The sequence below is a fragment of the Stegostoma tigrinum genome, chromosome 12 (genome assembly GCF_030684315.1).
Source record: "Stegostoma tigrinum isolate sSteTig4 chromosome 12, sSteTig4.hap1, whole genome shotgun sequence".
Taxonomy (NCBI): domain Eukaryota; kingdom Metazoa; phylum Chordata; class Chondrichthyes; order Orectolobiformes; family Stegostomatidae; genus Stegostoma; species Stegostoma tigrinum.
The window spans coordinates 45,459,792-45,480,905 of record NC_081365.1 but is presented as its reverse complement, the minus strand read 5'-3'; the positions used below and the strand labels follow the sequence as shown (position 1 = coordinate 45,480,905).

Genomic DNA, 21,114 nt, shown 5'->3' with positions numbered 1-21,114 from the left:
TGAGTTCTGCCCCGAGATGGTGGTCTGGCTTTTGGGAGTCAGGAAGTGAATCACTGGATCAATTAATCCACCGTGGTGGGCTGTGAAACACTACAACTTCAGTCCAGAAGCTGTTGCTAGGCAATGTTCACAATGGACCCCTTCAAATAGTTTGATTTGATAATAAAACCGCATCTCTTATCTCTCGTTAAAGCTTTGCCTCTTCAAAGTTAATTGACTTTTTCAAAGCAACAGATGAACCATAGTAGACTTCAACGGTTGAATCTTTAGTAATTACAGCTAAGCACAACCCCCAGAAATCACACGGTATAAATCATTTATAATTTGTAATGTCCCAACCAGAACTATATTTCTGTTGTTTATAGTCCACGAAGATCAATATGCATTCTGAACGCAAATTACTTTGAAATAATCAATGGAGTATGCAATTTACTGAATTATATTCACTGAAATAGAAGATGCTAATCTGAAATTATTATACAAGTTATTGTTCCTAAAAAAAATTGATTAATGCATGGACAAAAGAGTCATCACAACAGGTGATGTGGTACTGAGATTATCCTAGGACTAACATAAGACTGATTTCTCCCAATCTTTTGTTTCTTTCTCCTTGCCTGCCCATTCCCCAATCCACCAGAGCCTTGCACAACACTAACAGAAACAATCATTTCTTTCATTAACCCACTGCTGTACACTGTCACAACAAAGGATACCATTTTAGATCTTTTCATGCATAAAATGGAAATTAAATACCATAATAACACAAATCCAAAATCAAATTTAATCAGGGTGAAAAGTTAATGAGACAGCACCATGATATTTGCTACTTAAGTTAATTATTTGCCATTTTACATTGGTTGTATTTTTTAATGTTGTTCTGCATGATAATTTTAGGAAAAGTGTGAACTTTCTAATTCAATATAAATTAGAACATGTTTTGTTTATAGCAGCAAATTAAAATGACTCCCTGGTGAAAGTGAATTCTGAATAGAATCAGACTGAAAGCAGTGGGGATTCAATATTCAGGTGGTGTCTATCTGCAAACAGTATACCATAAATTTTGCAATAACTATCTCAGAAAGAAATTTTACAGGCAAAGTTCTGAATCATAACACATTGCAGATTTTAGATAGATCTATCCACATGCACAAATGGAGTTAGCAGCTCCAGATAACTAGATTCCTCATGAAAAATACAATTAGAATCACTGTAAAGTGTTAAATAATTACTGGCCAATTGGTTTATTTATGTTCATATTAAACTGTGCTTCAAAATTTGTTGCTCAGCAAACTAATGAGATTCTCTTCCTGACAATCCTGATCTAACTTTGTGACATTCTGAAATAAAATCTCACGTCAGGTCAGGTAAAAATTCTAAAGGATTAACATATATGCCATAATTGCTAATTGAGCCATCATATGCCATAATTGAGGCCAGAAGCGAAAAATTTTAAAGATCATCAAAGCCCTATCAGGTTACAGTTGTTTGCTCAAAGCATCTTACTTCACGACATTGTGTCCAATTAAAGGACAAGATTTGTTTGTGCTGTTTTTGGCACAACATAAATGGAAGAACACTGAAGCCAGAGAACATACAAAGTAGATTCAGCAGGAAAAAAATTTGACCTATCTCCACTGCAGAAAGGACGCAAAGCAGAGACTTAAAATGAAGAGAGATAATGGGAACTGCAGATGCTAGAGAATCCGAGATAACAGTGTGGAGCTGGATGAATACAGCAGGCCAAGCAGCAGCCGAAGCATTTTGATAGAGCAAAAGATGACTGAAATTCAGGAAAGCAGGTTGTGGAAATGGTATGGTCATGATACATTATAAAGGCAAATAGTCACTTGTGGGAGTGGTGTCCAGGACCTCTAAGAGTAACCACTTGGTAGGACAGGCTATAAAAGGGAGAAATAATGGCAGCTTATTAGAAAGGTAGCGAGATATACATGGCAGATTTTAAAGTACGTACATGGTGTAATTTTCTGCTCCCTTGACAGGCATGGGCAATGGCGAGAAACATGGAAAAATATGGCAAAAATGGGAAAACATGATTCTCAACATCAGGGAAACAGTTTCCAATTTTCTGTTTGAGGTTTAAATGGAGAGTCCTGAATCTCACCAATGAGTAGTGACTATCTTCCTCCCATTAACGAAAAGAGCTCAGTTAACTTAGTAGGCTGGTCAGCCAGTTAGTGATGCAAAGTGATACTAACAGTGTGGGTTCAATTCCCAGGCTGGCTGATGTTACCAGGGAGGATTCTCCGTCTCAATTTTGCCCAAACTTGAGTGAACATCAAGTTAAACCAGTCACTCTCTAATGAGAGAGGAGTCCTATGGTCCTCTGGGTCTGAGCGGCTTTACTTTATTTCCAAGCGTTTGCATCTTATTTTAGCCCAACTCATTTCATTTCCAATAAAAAGTGCTGGAGAAACTCAGGACGTCTGATATCAGCTATGGAGAAAGAAACACAGTTAATATTTTAAATTCTGATATAACTACTTCAGAACTCATTTCTAAACAGCTTCCAATTCCTCAAGTAACTAGATGGCCCTAATTCATGACATGAAAGCCACAGTGGTTATCTAACAGCAGCAGCTTACTGCCAGCTTCACCTGGCCTTTATCCAACTGTCTTCACAATGATGCCTCTGCCTGCTTCATGGCCCCCATTTTCCTCCCTCCTTCCTCCACGCATGTCAGCATTGGCAAACCACAAGCCTCACCACATCATCAGACCAACTCTCAACAGTTCAACCCTTCAACATTTACTATGGAGCTCAGGAACACAGATGATTGTATATTTCTGCCATATCACTTTGCACACAAGAAGGATTTTATGGCTCTTAGGTTCCTTCTTAGTACTCAGTTACTTTGTGCTTATCTAAAGCCAGCCTCTGTGGCTTGCATGTAGGGAGAGGTAGGCGGTTTGGTATGGTTCAAAAGACTGAACAGTCAAGGGGATGAATGTATTACTGTGTGACACCATGCCACATCAATGTAAACATCTACAGCATGAACAGCAGTGTACGTGGCAAACACACTGCATGCTTCAGCCAAATTGATACTGAAATCTGAAAATCAATGGTGGGGGGCAATCTGTAGTGGAGTCCCACCTCGATCAGGCAAAGAGTTCATCCAATTCTTGCCCATGGCTCTAGCAATCCAGAATTGGTTAACAGTCAGTCCTGGAGGTCAAGTGCAAGCAGCCCAGGGATTACAGGTATGTCCATCAGGGTGTTGTGGAGACAACAGTCCAGGGACGTAGATCGTTCTCAGTCAGGGCGGTCTTGTCAAGTGAGTCTAGGGCATGAGGTATTGTCAGGACTGGGAGTTTGCATAGTAAGAGTCAGGGACTCACCAAGGGAACAGTTCATGGAGTCCGAGAAAAAGTGGGAAGTTCAAGTGTGGAGAAGGAGTTCACTGGATTTGGTCATTGAGGGAATGATTATAGTGTAAGCATTCAATTCAGAATAGAAGGGTGGGATGTCACAAAGGTTAGGAGGGAAGGGAGAGCTCTGGCAGGGAAGGAAAGATTTCACAAGTCACAATTACTCTGTCCTCTAAATGAGGAGAGTGTATGATCAAAAAGGGGCTGGTATTCTGCAAAGCCATGAGGGTAAACTGGGGACATTATGGTTACATAAAGGAACTGAATAGTCATCAGGAAAAGCAACACAAATGGGACACGAGTTAGTGAAGGAATTGTGCTGTTTCTCAGATGGCCTGGAACTCTCTCACAAGGAAACAAAATTGGAACATCGAGATAACGAGATATAGAGCTGGATGAATACAGCAGGCCACCAGCATCAGAGGAGCAGAAAAGCTGACATTCTGGGCCTAGACCCTTCTTCCCATTTCTGAAGAAGGGTCTAGGCCCAAAACGTCAGCCTTCCTGCTCCTCTGATGCTGCTCGGCCTGCTGTATTCATCCAGCTCTGCACTTTGTTATCTCAGATTCTCCAGCATCTGCAGTTCCTACTATCTCTAGAGTTGAAACACCACCATCTTCGATCAAATATCAACTGCGCAACAACAGTACAAACTGGCTGCCACCCCAAACAGAGTGAGTGCAGCATGCTGCTGTTTTTCTCATCGGGGCAGGGTGAATGTTTTGAATGTGAGGCACTCCAAGGCAATTGCATTAATCATGCACTGACTCGGCAAGGCCACACATGGCATCAAATTACACTATGTTGGCAGGTCCTACACTGTCCTAAAATTAGCATGACAAATTATGGCATCAAGCAATCATGACACTAAATTGGCACTAATTGTCTCCTTTGAGGGAAAAACAAATTTTCCCAAGAGTAGTATTTCAAATTTAAAGATGACAATTATGAGCACATAAAAACAGAGCTAGTCGAAGTGAATTGGGAAATTAGGCCAAGGGATAGATCAACAGGGTGAAGTGGCAGATATTTAAGGGGATATTTCCAAATGCAAAGGATTAAAGCATTGCAACACAAAAGAAAAATTCCAACAGGAGGACTCACTACGGTAGTTAGTTTAAATTTTAAAAAATCAACCTCAAGAAAATGCGTGTAATTACACAAATATGGGTGGCAGGTTTGAAGACTGAACAGAATACAAAAATCAGCCAAGTACAACCAAAAAATTAATAAGTAGGGAAAAAGTACAGCATGAGAGAACATTGTCTATAAGTATAAATGGTTTATATAGATTAGTGTTTAGACAGAGATTTAAAATAAGTTTGCATTCTGCTTATAGACAGCAAGTCACAGGAATAAATGATGGGAAATAAGGAGATTGCAGATGAACTGAACAGGCATTTCACATCAGTCTTCACCATAAAAATGGATTCATCTTAGGTCTTAAAAGAAGTGGCAAATAAGATCATTGATGCAAAACAGAAGTTGCTGGTAAAGCTCAGCAGGAGGTCTGGCAGGGTCTATGAAGAAAACATCAGAGTTAACATTTTGGGTCCAGTGAACCCTCCTCATTAAAATCAATGATGCCTTGGTTTGAATTTTCCAAAGTTCCCTAGATTCTGAGAAGTTTCCTTTATATTTGAAAACAGAAAGCGTAATTCCTTTATTCAGAAAGGAAGAAAGAAAGCAGCAAACCAAAGGCCAGTTAACGTAACACCTATCACAAAGAAGAAGTGAGAAGCTATTACTAAAAGGGTTTTAGTAAGGCAATTAGAAACTGTCAAGATAATCCGGCAGTGTTAACTTAATGGAGTTTCTTGAGGAAGTAACATTCTGTGGATAAGTGGGGAGGGCATGTACTGTATTTATATTTTAAGAAGGTGCTGTGTCAAAGGTTGTTGCAGAAAAAAAGTCATGGTGGAGGGGTTAATATATTTGCATGGATACTAGTCTGGTTAGCTAACTGGAAACAGAGGGTAAGCACAGATGGCTGTTTTTTTTAGTAACATTACAAGTGTTGTGCCACAGGGATCAGTATCGGGGCCTCACTTTTTACAATTTATCCAAAAAACTTGGATAAATGGACTGCAAGTATGGCTACTAAATTTGCTGATGACACAAAAGATAAATAAGATATGGAGTTGTGAAGGGGAGATAGGGAGACTACAAGGGAATAGATAGGTTAAGTGGGTGGGCAAAGCTGTGGCAAATGGAGTATAATGTGTGAAAATGTGAAATTGTCAATTTTTGGAAGAAAAAAATTTTAAAAATGTATCTAAATGTGAGGGATTGCAGAGCTCTGAGGTGCAGAAGTGTTTTAGCTTTGTGTTTCTGCAGAATAGGCTGGCCTAACTTTATCTCAGTGTCCTCTCTGGCATTTTCTCAGCTATTTCATGCTTTAGTCCTGATTTACAGACTTCATAAGATATTCCTCAAAATTTCACTTATTTCATACTTCATGCAAACTATCTTTAGCATTTCCTTTCACCCTCCCTTTCCATCATGGGCCTCACTCTGTTCACTTGGGTGAAAAGCAATATATTGACATCTGTCACATGCCCAATGACCCCAAAACCTAGATTATAGCTCTTTCTTTCCCACTTTCTGTTGTTTGTAATGATGGATTCTTCCACAATAGAGTTTCTGAAATGTCCACCATTTTCTTTAGTGAAGAAAGATGTCTTCTATGGGAAACAAGATAATTGGAATACAAGAGTGCGAGTAGGCAATTCAATCCTTTGAGCCTGCTCTGCCTATAAAAATTATGGTTGATTATTTACCTCAACACCATTTGTTCCTGTACTCAAATCTTCTTCTGATGAAGTATAACAGACTGTTTGCCTTCTGAATTGCTTGCTGAACCTCCATGCCAGCTTTCAGTGGCATACACATGGAAACCTACGTTCCCTTGGACACAACACTTTCCAACCTCTCACCATTTCAGAAATACTCTGCATCTTCACTCCTCCTACCAAGATGGTTAACTTCACACTTTACTACATAATAACCCTGTCATGCCCTTGCCCAGCCTGTCTAAATTCTCTTGCAGCCTCTTTTCATGCTCTTCACCACTCACATTTCCCACCAGCGTTGTTTTTATCTCCAGCCTTGAACATATTACAATTGGCTACCAAATTCAAATCGGTGAATATTTTCTGAAGAGTCACTGGATGCAAAACATTAACCGTTTTCTCTCCAAATGCTGCTAAATGAGTTGCTCCAGTTATTTCTGTTTTTGTGTCAGATCTCCGGCATCCAGAGTTCTTGGCTTCATTCAAATCACTAATTTAAATTATGTCACCAACTAGGTACTACCTGTTCAATCTATCAACTGGAGAATCAACCATTTTTCTGAAATGTCTGCTTTTTGCCTGTTAATCAATCCCTAATACATGCCCAATCCCATGTGCTTTAATTTTGTATGCTAACCCCATGTGGGACTTGACCAAAACACCTTCCGGAAATCTAAATACAAAATATCCCCAGTTACAACTTATCAACTCACACAAATAAAAGCAAAATATGTTGATTCTGGAGATCTGAAATAAAAACAAAGTGCTGCAGAAACTCAAGAGGACTAGCAGCATCTGTAGACAGAGAAACAGAGTTCATGCTTTGATTCCGAGATGACACTTCTTCATAATTTAAAAAATTCTATTCAGTTTATCCAACTTGATTTCCCTTTCCCAAATCCATGTTGACGCTATCGAACCATGTAATTATTTTCTAAGTAGCCACTAATCACATTCCTTATAAGAGATCCTAATATTTTCCCTTCCCCATCTCTCTTAAATAGTGGGGTTACATTTGAGTACTATACATCTCCAAGAGGTGAGCAAACAATGTTAGAGATTAACATGTCAAACTGCGTTTGTGTGTGTGGTGTGTTAGAATCAAATGATCAAGTTCATGATTAAATGGAATATCATAAAAGAACTTGCAAGGAGGTGTGGACAAAAGAGTTAAACAAGCCTTTAGGCTGTGACGAGCTGCTGAACATGTGTTAAATGAGATAATGGGAACTGGAGATGCTGGAGAATTCCAAGACAACAAAATGTGAGGCTGGATGAACACAGCAGGCGAAGCAGCATCTCAGGAGCACAAAAGCTGACGTTTCGGGCCTAGACCCTTCATCAAGTGTTAAATGAGCTAGGTCGTACGTGATCTGATGTCACTACAGGGGGGTCCTGAGCCTGTAAAGCTTCTACAGCATGTCCTCTTTTAATAGGCTTTGTTCAAAACCAAACTGTTAGTGTTCCCTCTCAAGAGTGTAAACCTCACAATACTACAGAGACAGCCACTAGCAGATCAAATAAATAATTCAGGAATAATTACTTTCCCCGGCCATTGCTTAGGCACTGCGAGATGCCACTTTGATGTTGATAACACTGATGCATTAAAGTGGATGCTTTAAGCATACATGATGGAAACAGGAATAGTGGGTAAGGGGGAAGGTTGTGGCAGACAATTAAAGTGTGAGGAAATTCATGAGATGTATAAACACCCAGCAGAGACCCATTAGGCTGTACTTGTGCTGCAGATTCTAAATAACTTATCATCATGGATCACAGAATCCCTACAGTAGGGGAAACAGGCACTTTGGCCCAACAAGTCCACACTGACCATCATAACATCCCACCCAGACCCCCTATAACCCACCTAATCTACCCATCTCTGAACACTTCAGGCAATTTAGCATGGCCAATCCACCAAACCTGCATACCTTTGGACTGTGGGAGGAAACCGGAGCACCCAGAGGAAATCCACACAGACACGGAGAATGTGCAAACTCCACACAGACAGTCACCCAAGGCGGGAATCAAATCCAGGTCCCTAGTGCTGTGAGGCAGCAGCATTAACCACTGAGCCACCGTGCCGCCCCAAATTTAATTGTCTTTTCCTTTACAGGTCACATATATAGGTGTGCTATTTTTCTTTTACCTCTCTATTTAAATGACATTCAACTTTTGTTTTGTCTTTTCTAGTCCCGATGAAAGGATTCCATTATTTGCACGTTTTCTTTCTGGTATCTAAAAGATCTGTGCAGATTGTGATATTAGACAGTAAACTGAAATTATAAATTAGATAATGAAAACAGATCTATTGATTAAAGTTGCAAGACATGAGATCTGACAACAATAAGAGGATGGTTAAAAGGGAATAATTGAAAAGGGGTATTATTAACGCTTTCCTTTACACATAGTTGTAAGCTATTACAACAATCCATTTAATCATGAACTTTTAAACAAGAGGACAGAAAGGCTGTGCAGCGAGATCTGACTGAATTAAGAAAGGAGATGAGGAGGACAAAAGGATATTTGATAACAAGAATTAACAACTCTTCAAATTAAAACGTAAGGCGCTAGACAACATTGACTGAAGTCAGTTACTACGTCAATCTTTAATCCTTCGTGGGTAAAGAATTTTAGAAAATTTATAGTTTCAATTACCATATTATAGAAATTATACTGTACATACTATACATTATGCTCAGCGTTTACATCTACATCTACAATAGCAGCAGTAACAAGGGCACTGGCAATAATTCTCAAGTCCTCTCTGGCCACAGGAGAGCAGTCAGAGAACTGGAGGACTGCCTCTGTGGTACAATTATTCAAAAAGGGACCAAGAGATTAAACCAGGAAAGTACAGGCCAGTCAGTTTAACCTCAGCAGTGGAGAAACTATTGGAAGCGATTTTGAGGGACAGAATTCTTCTCTACCTAGGGAGGCAGGGATTAGTCAAGAACAGTCAGCATGGTTTTGTCAAGGAGTGGTCATGTCTAGCCAACTTGATTGAGCTTTTCAAAAAAAAAAGTGACCAGATGTACAGATGACACCAGTTAACTTGGACTTCAGCACAGATTTTTACAAAGCCCCATATGGGAGACTGACAGCAGGGGATAGAACCCATGGAATCCAGGGAAATTTGGCAAATTGGATTCTGAACTGACTGAGTGGCAGGAAGATGGTGATGGTGTTTTTCTGACTGAAGCCTTGGTATCCAGTGGGGTTCTGCAATGCAGAGTTGGGGCCTTTCTGCATGTTGGTTACATAAAAGATTTAGACTTGAATGTTATTCAGTAAATTAGTGGATGGTTCAAAAATTGGTGGGATGGCAAAGAGAGAGGAGGATAGCCATAGAATACAGGAGATGTGGTAAATGGAATTCAAACCAGATCAGATCAGTGTGAGACAACACACTTGAGAAGAACAAACTAGGCAAAGAAATACATGGTGAATGGTAGGACTGATGAGTACCGAAGATCAGATGGCTCTTGGTGTGTACGTACACTGGTCGGTTAAGGTAGCGGGACAGGTGGATGAAGTGGTTAAAGACACACAGGATACTTGCCTTTTCTAGATCAGGGAGAGTTTAAGAGCAGGGAGGTGATGCTGGAACTGTAGAAAATATTGGGTAGTCCACAAATAAAATACAGAGAGCAATTCAGGAATCCAGAATCTGAAACCTGGAATTGCACTGGAGAGGACACAGAGGAGATTTACCAGAATATTGCTTGGGCTAGAGTTTTAGTTATGAAGAGAGATTGGATGGACTGAGATTGTTTTCCTTGGAATAGAGGAAAGTTCAAGTATGTCACCCTTAATGTATAAAATTGTGGAGGCCATAGACAGAGTAGGCAGGAAGTAACATTTCCCCTTATTGGAGGAATCATTGAACCGGGGCAGAGATTGAAGGTAAGGGCAAGAGGCTTAGAGGGGATGTGAGGAAAAACCCTTTCACCCAGAGGATAATGGGAATCTAGAACTTATTGACACAAGGGTGGTAGAGGCAGAAACCCTCATAACATTTTAGCATTTAGGGGGTCACTTGCAATGCCAAGGCATACAAAGCTATGAGGCAGGGCTGGAAAATGGCATTAGAACAGTTCAGGGCTTGTTTTTGTCTAGTGCAGACTTAATAGGCCAAAGGGCCTTTTTCTATGCTGTAGGCCTCGATGGCTCTAATACTTGCCAAAAATAGCCAACATACCACAAGGATTTTGTGGATGTTCAGTATGAAGTTTTATTTTATTTTTAACAGGAGATTTCTTGTTTCCATCATTTTAAAGCAAATATGCAAAGAATAATTTTTATTTAACAAAAGAAATGAGCTCTTACAGCTCCAACATAGACATCAACCTTACTTTACCAGACAATTTGTTAAGGTTAACCCAGCAATGGTTTTGAATCATTGTCTCTGCAAGTAATTTCCCTCATTTCAGAAAAAGAAATTACTTGGTCAAAATGCCATCAGCTGTGTCCTTTCCCTCCGGAGTATCCCAGTTCACCCGTACTGTCAGCTTTTCAGGTTCAGCTGTCTTCACCTTCAAGCTGGGACATCTTATTTTTGGTGGGTCTAAATCTATAAAACAAACAGTAAAGAGATACTTAACAGATCCAGTAACATTTGTCATTCTCAGTCTAAAAAAAGTTGAAAATAAATACTTGTAGCATCATGCTTCAATAATATCAAACTGTCAAAATTTAGGAGGTGTTAACCTTGATAGTTTCATTTTAAGTCATAGTTAGACCAGTTTTATTTAAACAGAACAAATAAGTGTGGCACAAAGTTAAAGTCAATCTTTCCATTTGTCTGGCTTATACTGATTTCATTCAGAATTAGTTATTCAAGACGGCGGCACCAGCACGGTAGATAGCGTTTGGGTAGTCTTCTTTTCCGTCTTTTTCTTATTTCTCATTTCTTCATCTTCTGACATTGTGGAGAAGCCAGAGTGCTGTTAGCAGGGTGTCGGCTGCAAGCAGTGGTGGTGGTGTCTACAACAGGGACTCCAGGCTGCAGTAGGCCTGGACTGTGGACTCTTGACAGGGTCATCTTTGCTGTACCCGGAGCGGGGGACTCCTTGCAGAAGTTCTGGGAGCTGTGTTTAATGACTCCTTGTACAGAAGATAAACTTACTTGCATAATTTATTTTTGTTGTTTTTGTAATTCAAAATGACACTGGGTTGTGGCAACATAACACATTTCACTGTATCTTTCTCAATATATATGACAATAAATAATTTTTAAAAATCAGTTGCAATCAGTTACACAAATCTAGGCTTGGGCTAACATTACATAAGACACAAAAACTGGACTATAAAATATTTTTTGAGGAACACTCAAAGTAACAAGAAAATCTATTGAAGTATTATGATAATATAGTGACGGTTTACAGAATGTTATTATGTGGGAACTTTGATTCTAAAGTAGAGCTAAATGGGTTTCTGGTCTTCAGATTTGTGAAAGTAACATTTTTAAGTATCCGAAATGGATTTTCTTCAGCAGTGGATCAAACAATACTTCCAAAAAAAATCACGTTACTTAAGCTAAATGACTAGAAAAGCTTTCTGATGAGATTACCGCTGGTGTGTTCACTAATCTAAGATTTATGACAAAAAGAGTTGACAGATGAAAAAGGGCTATAATCAGGTCCAGTACAGACAGAAAAGAGCCATAACAGAAGAGCAGTTTAGTTTTGAAAATTTAAATGGCCAGAGTTGTTTTAGCAGTCCAAGTAAACCTACTGGGGAATGTGCTGAGCTTTTTCTTAGAGTTCAGTCAGGCAGTCAGTTATCCTGCTCGCGCATGTAAGAGAATTACAGAGAGAGTATTACATGTGGTAAATTTTCCAGAAATCAATGAAAGGAAATGCTTGTAACCTCATCAGCTGAGAAATTAAAGAAATGAATGATATTTTACTTGGGTTGAATGTCTGTATAGAATATTGCTGGGAAGGAGGATTGAATCTTCTTGCTTTTTTTTACATCTTTTCAAATTGCTTTATATGTAAATATTCATTCTCATATATAGTATTTTAACTTTTCTTATGTCTTGAAGTTACATTAGTTTGTTAATTGTTTGTACATTGGCAGCGAATATATTCAATAACCAAATTACAAAGTAAAACTTATGATCTATCATGCCAGGTTTCATTCTAGGATCTGACTTATTTTGTATTACCATCAGCTGGGATCATTCCAAGAAAAAAGTGACAGAAAGCTCAAAAATGCAGTTTTTCCCAAAACAAGGAATGATGGTTTTCATTTAGATGCATTAATACAGATGATAAAGTGCTGGCAAGAGTTCAGTTAAATGAGTGTCTATTTCATCCACTTTCTAAAGACAGCTTTAAAATGGGAGCAATACATGAGAATTGTCATTCCCCTAGACAGAGGCCACTATACATGCCTACTTCTGTGCACTGCATGTGTTGGATGAGATACACATGACCAGAAAGCCCCACATTGTTGCCCTGAATCAGTAGTACCAAATCTGGTCCATAGACCCAACTGGTTCATGTTGGTTCACATACAACACAAACCCCCTCCCTCCCTTTTGCTTCCACAATGCTTTTAAACCTTGCTCCCTCACATAATTCATTGATCCTGGTTATGATTTTTCATTCATTAGCTCACCTTCCTTTAGATTCTCCTATTTAAATGTGACATCAATGAAGCTAAACATTCTTAAGATTAGCTTATTTTGTATTAAAGTTGCAGTTGCTACCAGTGCTGATTGCAATTTCAAACATGTGAAACTCATTAAATACATCAAAATATGCACTCAATTTAAATTGTCCCATTTAAAAATAAAGTGCTTGGTTTGTGTCAGCATGTATCTACAGCATCAATGGGTACCAAAAAGATCTAATTTGTTATATAGCAGAAGAGAAACTGGAAACAAACTGCATAGCTTAAACCATTATTACTTTCCATCAAGAAATGCCTTAATAAAATAGTTTACTGCTCAGATTATATTGCAGAGTTAACAGAAGTATGTCTGACTTTGAATTAGGGTGGAATCCATATCATGAGGAAGGAGTGAGACAATGGGATCACTTTTGCAATGTTCTAGCAAAGAACATAGAACTATGGACTAATTTTGGGCAATGTTAGGATGCAGCTGTCAATTGCTAGATTGTCATGCACAATTTGTTAGCTGTTAAACACATTGGATGAAGCCATTTTGCAATAAATTTTAGCCAATTATACATAAAATACAATAATACGGTTTAGTGTCATTCGTAATTCTTCTCTTTGTCCTTTTCTTTAAAATGACACAAATTGATATTTTGTTCATTTGTGCTTTGTTGCACATGATGGAAGTACAACATAAATCAATATACTCAATAAGGAAAAATGTTATTAAGAGATGCATAATCATGAAGCTATAATACATGGTTTTGCATTCTCAGAACTTAAGATCAACCACAGTTTGTTAAAGTTTCAAAACATATTTCCCACTGTGGTCAGATCCACTGAGTTTTATCTCATTTAGTTTGTTTTCTCTGAATAAATTGTAGAACATTTTTGCATATACTTTACCTGTAGTAAAGTAGTCTAAATTCCACCAGAAGTTAACCTGGAATTCACTTTACAGCAACGCCTTGAAAAACCACCACTGAGAACAACGCAATACAGACTGAGGTCAGGGGATGCAAAGAGCTTTCCACGCGATAAACATTTTGGGTGATTGGGCGAGAACATGGAATACGGAATACAAAGGGATGAGAGTGAACTTATCCGCCTTATTAGGAAAAAGTAAAAACAGGAGAGTTTTTGAAATATGATGAGACTGGAAGGATTTACATTCCAAGGGACTTCGATGTCTTTGCATGCAAATCACAAAATGCTAACATGCAGGTATAGAAGGCAATGGTAAACAAGTATTTTAACATTTGTTAGAGACATTGAAGTATAATAACGAAGAGGAACAATTTAGCAGGGAATGATGAGGTCAAACTTAACATACTGAGTGCAGTGTTGGTCTCCTTCCCTAAAGGAGGACACATACTTGCATTTCAGGGATGCAGTACAGGTTTATGAGAATGATTCTTGGGATGAGAGAAGTATCATTTCAGAAGAGAGTAGGTAGATTGCATCAATATTCCATGGAGTTTTGAGTAATGAAATATATAAAATTCATGAGGGATTTGACAGATTGGTTTTCCTGACTGGGGTATTTAGAACACACTATCACAGTCTGCGAATAAGCAGTTGGTCATATAGGGCTGGGAGCTATTTCTTCACTGAATTTGGAATTCACTTCTCCAGAGAGCAGTGGATGCTCAGTCACGGCGCATCTTCAAGACAGCGGTTGTTGTATATTTGGATATTAAGAGAATTAAAGTCTACTGAGATAGTGTAGGAAGATGGAATTGATGTAGATTAGTCATGATCATGTTAAATGTTGGAGCATATCTTAAGGATCAAATGACCAACTTCAACTCCTGTTTCTTGTATTCTTAATGCCACAAAAGATGAGATGATATGTTATCATTTAAGTATGCTGTGCGACAGAAATCACCATGATTCACCAGTTACTAAAGTCCATGCAATGATGCGGAATTGCAATAACACTTCGAAGGTTAAATACAATGCAACAAACAATGAATCAAAAGAAAATATTTAGCCACAGTACGTTTGGATGAATGCTTTTTAAGCACATTTGCCCTATAATTTTTCCCTTTTTATTGACATGATAATTGTTGCCCATGAGAAGAATTTGTGTATTTTAATATTCTGAATCACGAGATGTCAAGTGATCTATGAAGTAAGAAACTAAGCATTTACTACAATATTGAAAATATTTCAGAGTGCAGAACTGTGTTCTAAATAAACTGCAGATGCTGGATCGGCCATGCTAAATTGCCTGTAGAGTTCAGGGGTGTGTGGGTTATAGGGGTATGGGTCGGGGACGGACGCTTCAAGGGGTGGTGTGGATTTGTTGGGTCGAAGGGCCTGTTTCCAGCCTGTAGGGAATCTAATCTAAAAAAATTTCACCCAAAATATCCATGTCAGTATTTATTCTTAAAAATACCCTCCTCTTGTCCAACTATCCCTTTTTCTGTCACTTATTCATCTAGTTTTGTTAATGTATCAATGCTATCCACTTCAATTACCCCAGCATAAGCAAGTTTCATGAATTTTATGGGTGAAGAAGGTTCTTCCTCCTAAATTCCCTACTGGATTCGTTAGTCATGGTCCTATATTCATTTTCCCTGCATTCTGTTCATCTAAGTCAACCCTTACAAACCCTTTCACAATCCTGATGACTTCAACCAAATTACCTCTCAGTCTTTCCCGAAGAAAAGAACCACAGCCTGTTCAATCTTTCCTGAATAGATGATATGTATCGATGCTGGCATCATTCTAACAAATCTTAATTCTACCACCTCCAGCGCCTCTATTTCTTTTATTGAAGAACAGAGACATGACCTCTCAATTCCTATACTCAAGGCACTGACTAATAAAGGCAAGCATACCAAACGCCTTCTTCAGTATCCAGTCTACCTGCAACTCTAATTTCAAGGAACTATGAACCTGCATTCCAAAGTCTCTTTGTTCACCAACAGTCCCCTGGACCTTACCATTAAGTGTACAAGTCCTGCCTTGATTTGCCTTTCCAAAACACAATACCTTCCATTTATCTAAATTAAACTCCATCTGCTCCTCCTCAGCCCATTGGCCCATCTGATCAACATCACATTGTACTATGAGGCAACCTTCTTGCCTGTCCACTAAATCACCAATTTTGGTTTCATCTGCAAACTTACTAACTATACCTTCTGCATTCCTGTCCAAATCATTTATATAAATGACAAAAAGCAGTGGACCCAGCACCAGTCCTTGGCTGGTCACGGGCCTCCATTCTGAAAAGCAACCCTCACCACCACCACCACCACCCACCTCTGTCTCCTAGCTTCGAGCCAGTTCTCTATCCAAATGGCTAGTCCTCCCTGTATTTCATGTGATCTAACCTTGCTAACCAGTCTACCTTGTCAAACACCTTACTGAAGTCCATATAGATCACATCCACTGCTCTGCCATCATCAATCCTCTTTGGTACTTCAAACAAATTCAATCAAGTTAGCGAGACATGATTTCCCATGCACAAAGCCATGTTCACTATCCCTATTCAGTCCTTGCCTTTCCAAGTACATATAAATCCTATCCCTCAGGATCCCCTCCAACAACTTGCTCACCATTGATGTTAGACTCAGCAGGCTGGTATTCCCTGGCTTTTCCTTACCACCTTCTTAAATGGTGGCACCACATTAGCAAACGTCCAGTCTTTTGGCATCTTACCAGTGGCAATCAATGATGCAAGCACCTCAGCAAGGGACCCAGTAATCAGTTCCCTAGCTTCCCACAGAGTTCTAGGGTACATGTGATTAGGTCCTGGGGGGATTATCCACCTCTGTGCATTTTAAGACATCCAGCACCACCTCCTCTGTGATATGGACATTTTTCAAAGACGTTGCTATTTATTTCCCCAAGTTCTCTAGCTTCCATATCCTTCTCCATAGTAATTATTAATGGAAAATACTTATTTAGTATCACCTCCTGTCTCCTGCAGGCTTGCTGATCTTTAAGGGGCCCTATTTTCTCCCTGGTTACTCTTTTGACCTTAATGTATTTGTAGGATTAAGGAGAATCCAAAGAGATTCTGTCAAAACTATATCATGACCCCTTTTGATCTCCTGATCTCCCGCTCAAGTATACTTCTACTGCCTTTGTACTCTTCTAGGGATTCATTCAATCCCTGCTGTAAATAGCTGACATATGCTTTCTTCTTTTTCATGAACAAAACCTCAAGTTTATCTTGTCATCCAGCATTCCCTACACCTACCAGCCTTGCCCTTCACCCTAACAGGAACATACTGGCTCTGGACTCTTGTTATCGCACTTCTGAAGGCTTCCTATTTTATAGCCATCCCTTGACCTGTGAATTTCCACTCCCATTCAACTTTTGAAAGTATTTGCCTTATAATATCAAAATTGGCCTTCCTCCGATTTAGAACTTTAACTTTTAGATCCAGTCTATTCTTTTCCATCACTCTTTTAAAACTAACACAATTATGGTCACTGGCCCCGAACTGCTCTCCGACTGACAGCTCAATATCTTGCCCTGGCTTACTTCCCAGTGGTATGTCAAGTTTTGCTTCTCTAGTATGCACTCCCACTGCATCAGAAAATTTTCTTGCACAGACTTCCTCCTCATCCAAGCCCTTAATACTATGACAATCCCAGTCAATGTCTGGAAAATGTCCTATCATCACCAGCCTATTATTCTTACAGATAACTGAGATCTCCTTACAAATTTGTTTCTCAATTTCCCGCTGACTATTTGGGTCTCTATAGTAGCCTGGGTCTTTGGATTATCAGCCCTGTGACATTACCACTATACCACCACTATTTCATCAGATATAGGGGAAGAATTTGGCCTTTTGGCTCATCAAAAGTCGACTCTGCCATTTGATCACGGCTGATATGCTCCTCACCCCCCATTTTCCTGTCTTCTCCCCACAATCCTCCAACCTATTACCAATTAAAAATAATGTATAACTCCTCCTTAAATTTACTCACTGGCCCAGCATTGCCATAATTTGTGGTGGTGAATTCTACAGATTCACAACCCTTCGGGAGAAGTACTTTCTCCTCAACTCTGTCTTAAATTTGCCACCCCTTATCCTAAGACTATGACCTTTCATCCGAAAATGCCCCACAAGAGGCAGAATCTGCTCCACATCTATTTTATCCATACCTTTATTATGTTGAATACCTCAATCCGATCTCCCGTCGTTCTTCTAAACCCCAGAAAGTTCAATCTTTCTTCATACAACAAACCCGTCACCTCTGAGCTCAATCTAGTGAACCTCCTCTGAACTGCTACCAATGCCACCACATCCTTCCTCAAATAAGGGGACCAAAACTGTGCACAATACTCCAGGTGCAGTCTCACCAGTGCCTTCTTTAGTTGCAGCAATTCCCTTCCTTGGTATTCTATTCATTTAATTATAAAAGCCAACATTCCATTCACTTTCTTTGTTATCTGCCATACATGCATGCTAGTTTTCCACGACTCATGAACAAGGACACCCAGATCTCTCTGCCCTGGAGCACCCCAAAGTCTCTCCCCATTTAGATAATAGGTAGTGTTCCTGTTTTTCTGACCAAAATGCATGACCTCACGTTAAACTCCATCTGTCACATTTTGGCCTAATCTCCTAACCTATCTATATCTGTTTGTAAGGTTTTTATTTCCACAAAGCAATTTACCACCCCACCTATTTTTGTGTCGGCCATAAATTTGGCAATAGAGCCTATCCTTCCTATTCCAATTCGTTAATGTAGATTGTAAGTAGCTGGGTTCCAAGGACTGAACCTTGTGGCACTACACTAAATTGCTTCTCATCATCCAGAAGAAGAAAAAAAATTATCCCAACTCTGTCTTCTGTCCATCATCCAGTCATCTATCCAAGCTAATAAATTATCCCTAATCCCATATGATCCAACCTTGTGAATTAACCTTTTGTGCAGCACCTTATCAAATATGTTCCAGAAGTCCAAATATATTACATCTACAGGATCCCTATTACCCACTTTACCATTATATCTCAAAGAACTCCAGCAAATTAGTCAACATGATTTGCCCTTCATAAAACCATGCTGACTCTGAAGGATAGCGTTTTGACTTTCCAAATGTCCTGATATTGCTTCTTTGATACTAATACTTTGCCAACAGCAGATATTAAACTGACTGGTCTGTAATTTCCCACATATTGTCTCCCTCCCTTTTTGAATAAAGGTGTTAACCTTCACATTTTTCCAATCTATTGGAATCTCTCCCGTGTCCAGCGAGTTTTCGAATATTGTAACCAATAGATCCACTATCTCCACTGACACTTTCTTTAATACCCTAGGATATATGGCCCAGGGGGCATATCTGCACTCAATCCTAATAGTTTGCCAAGTACTTTTTCCCTATCATTATTGATTGTTCTAAGTTCTATCCTTTCTATTGCCTAACTTGCCCAATCCAATAAGCATGGTACTATTGGCACATGGAGCATATACTGTTTCATTCAATCATGCGAACTAATTTTGTACAATTAATTTCAGACCAATGCCAGCAATATATAAGCACATTCATTTACATTTCAAAATCAAAATTACTAATGTAGCATGATTACACATATGCAGAACATATTTGAATTTCCTTAAAATAAAAATGCTCTCAGACCAGACCATCAGATTGCAATACTTCAATACTGGTCTTTTTCCAACTTTACATTTGTTAAGGTTTTGGCTTTCCAAAAATGTTTATAATCTATGCGTAGATGTTCTTAAAAATATGACATGGTGAAACAGAAATAATAATTTTTATTCCTAATTAATACAGTATAAAATCCATTACTCAGAATATACAAGGACCAACTTTGAATCATTGAATCATGCCAATCAAATAACTTTTACCTGTAAAACAATGGTTTTGGAAATGCACATCCACCAATGAGCTTAGAAACTGAGAGATCCCTAATCAAAAACACCAGTCCCTCTCCTCTCTTGCCCTCCTATAAAGATCCATGCTCTGGAACATTAAGCGGTCAATCTTGTCCATCCATGAGCCACATTTCTGCAATTATTACGATACCTCAGTCCCATGTTCCCAACCATGCACCGAGTTCATCTGCCTTACTCATCAGGCCTCTTACATTGAATTAAACACACAGTTTATTTCATCAGTCCTATCTTGCTCTCTGTTGCGTTCTTGCCTGTCCTGACTGTTTGATTCGCCCTTTTTCCCAACTGTACTAGTTCAGACTGATTTTTTTTCCACTATCTTCCTGGAGTCCCACTCCTCCCTTATTAGTTTAAATATACCCGAGCAGCTCTAGCAAATCTCGCCACCAGTATGTTAGTCCCCTTCTAATTCAGGTGCAACCCATCCTCATACAGGTCACTTCCACCCCAAAAGATTTTCCAATGATCCAAAAATGTGCATCCTTCTTCCCACACCTGCTGCTCCGCCTCGCATTCATCTAGTCTTTCTTTCTACTTCTACTCTCATAAGCTTGTGGCACTGGGAGGAATCCAGATATGACTATCCTCAAGGGGTTTGAGCTTCCTGCCTAATTTCCTATATTCTCTCATCAATGCCTCACACTTCTCAATAATAATATTTAGAAATTTTTAAAACTAACAACCCCGTTATTCAGTACTTGGCCTCAAGTGCAGGCTTCATGAATGGAAGATATTTTTTCAGTGTAACTGATTATTGCTGATCAGTTCTAAATTTAAAACAAATATGTAATATTCAAAGAGATAATAGGAACTGCAGATGCTGGAGAATCTGAGATAACAAGGTGTGGAGCTGGATGAACACAGCAGGCCAAGCAGCAGAGGAGCAGGAAAGCTGATGTTTCGGGCCTAGACCCTTCATTAGAAATGGGGGACGGGAAGAGGATTCTGCAATATGTAGGAAGAGAGGGGGAGGCGGATCGAAGATGGATAGAGGAGAAGATAGGTGGAGAGGAGACAGATAAGTTAAAGAAGTGGGAATGGAACCTTCCTGCAAAAAAAAAGAAAAAAATGACAACCCCTATTCCCAATTCCTTCGCTTCCACCACATCTGCTCCCAGGATGAGGCACTCCACTCCCATACATCTCAGATGTCCTCGTTTTTCAAGGACCGCAGCATCACGCCCTCCTGCAGTGGTCTAGAACACCCTTAACCGTGTCTCCCACATTTCCTGCAACTCACTCTCACACCTTGCCCGTCGTCCTCACATACCACTCCACCAACCTCCGGATCCATTGCATCATCCTCCGACACTTCCGCCATCTGCAATCCGACACCCCCCCCCCCACAACCAAAGACATTTTTCCCTCCACACCCTTGTCAGCTTTCCGGAGGGACCACTCTCTCTGTGACTCC

At 39.4% G+C, this 21,114-nt stretch overlaps 1 protein-coding gene across 2 annotated transcripts in view; it reads right to left on the bottom strand.

Annotated features, from left to right (window-relative positions):
• Positions 1–21,114, bottom strand: part of srpx (sushi-repeat containing protein X-linked) — an 84,316-nt gene that overhangs the window by 21,680 nt on the left and 41,522 nt on the right. For both annotated transcript variants that reach the window (XM_048540935.2, XM_048540936.2), the window contains one exon: positions 10,629–10,755. In XM_048540935.2, the coding sequence (XP_048396892.1) occupies positions 10,629–10,755 (127 nt within the window). The remainder of the gene's footprint in view (positions 1–10,628; positions 10,756–21,114) is intronic.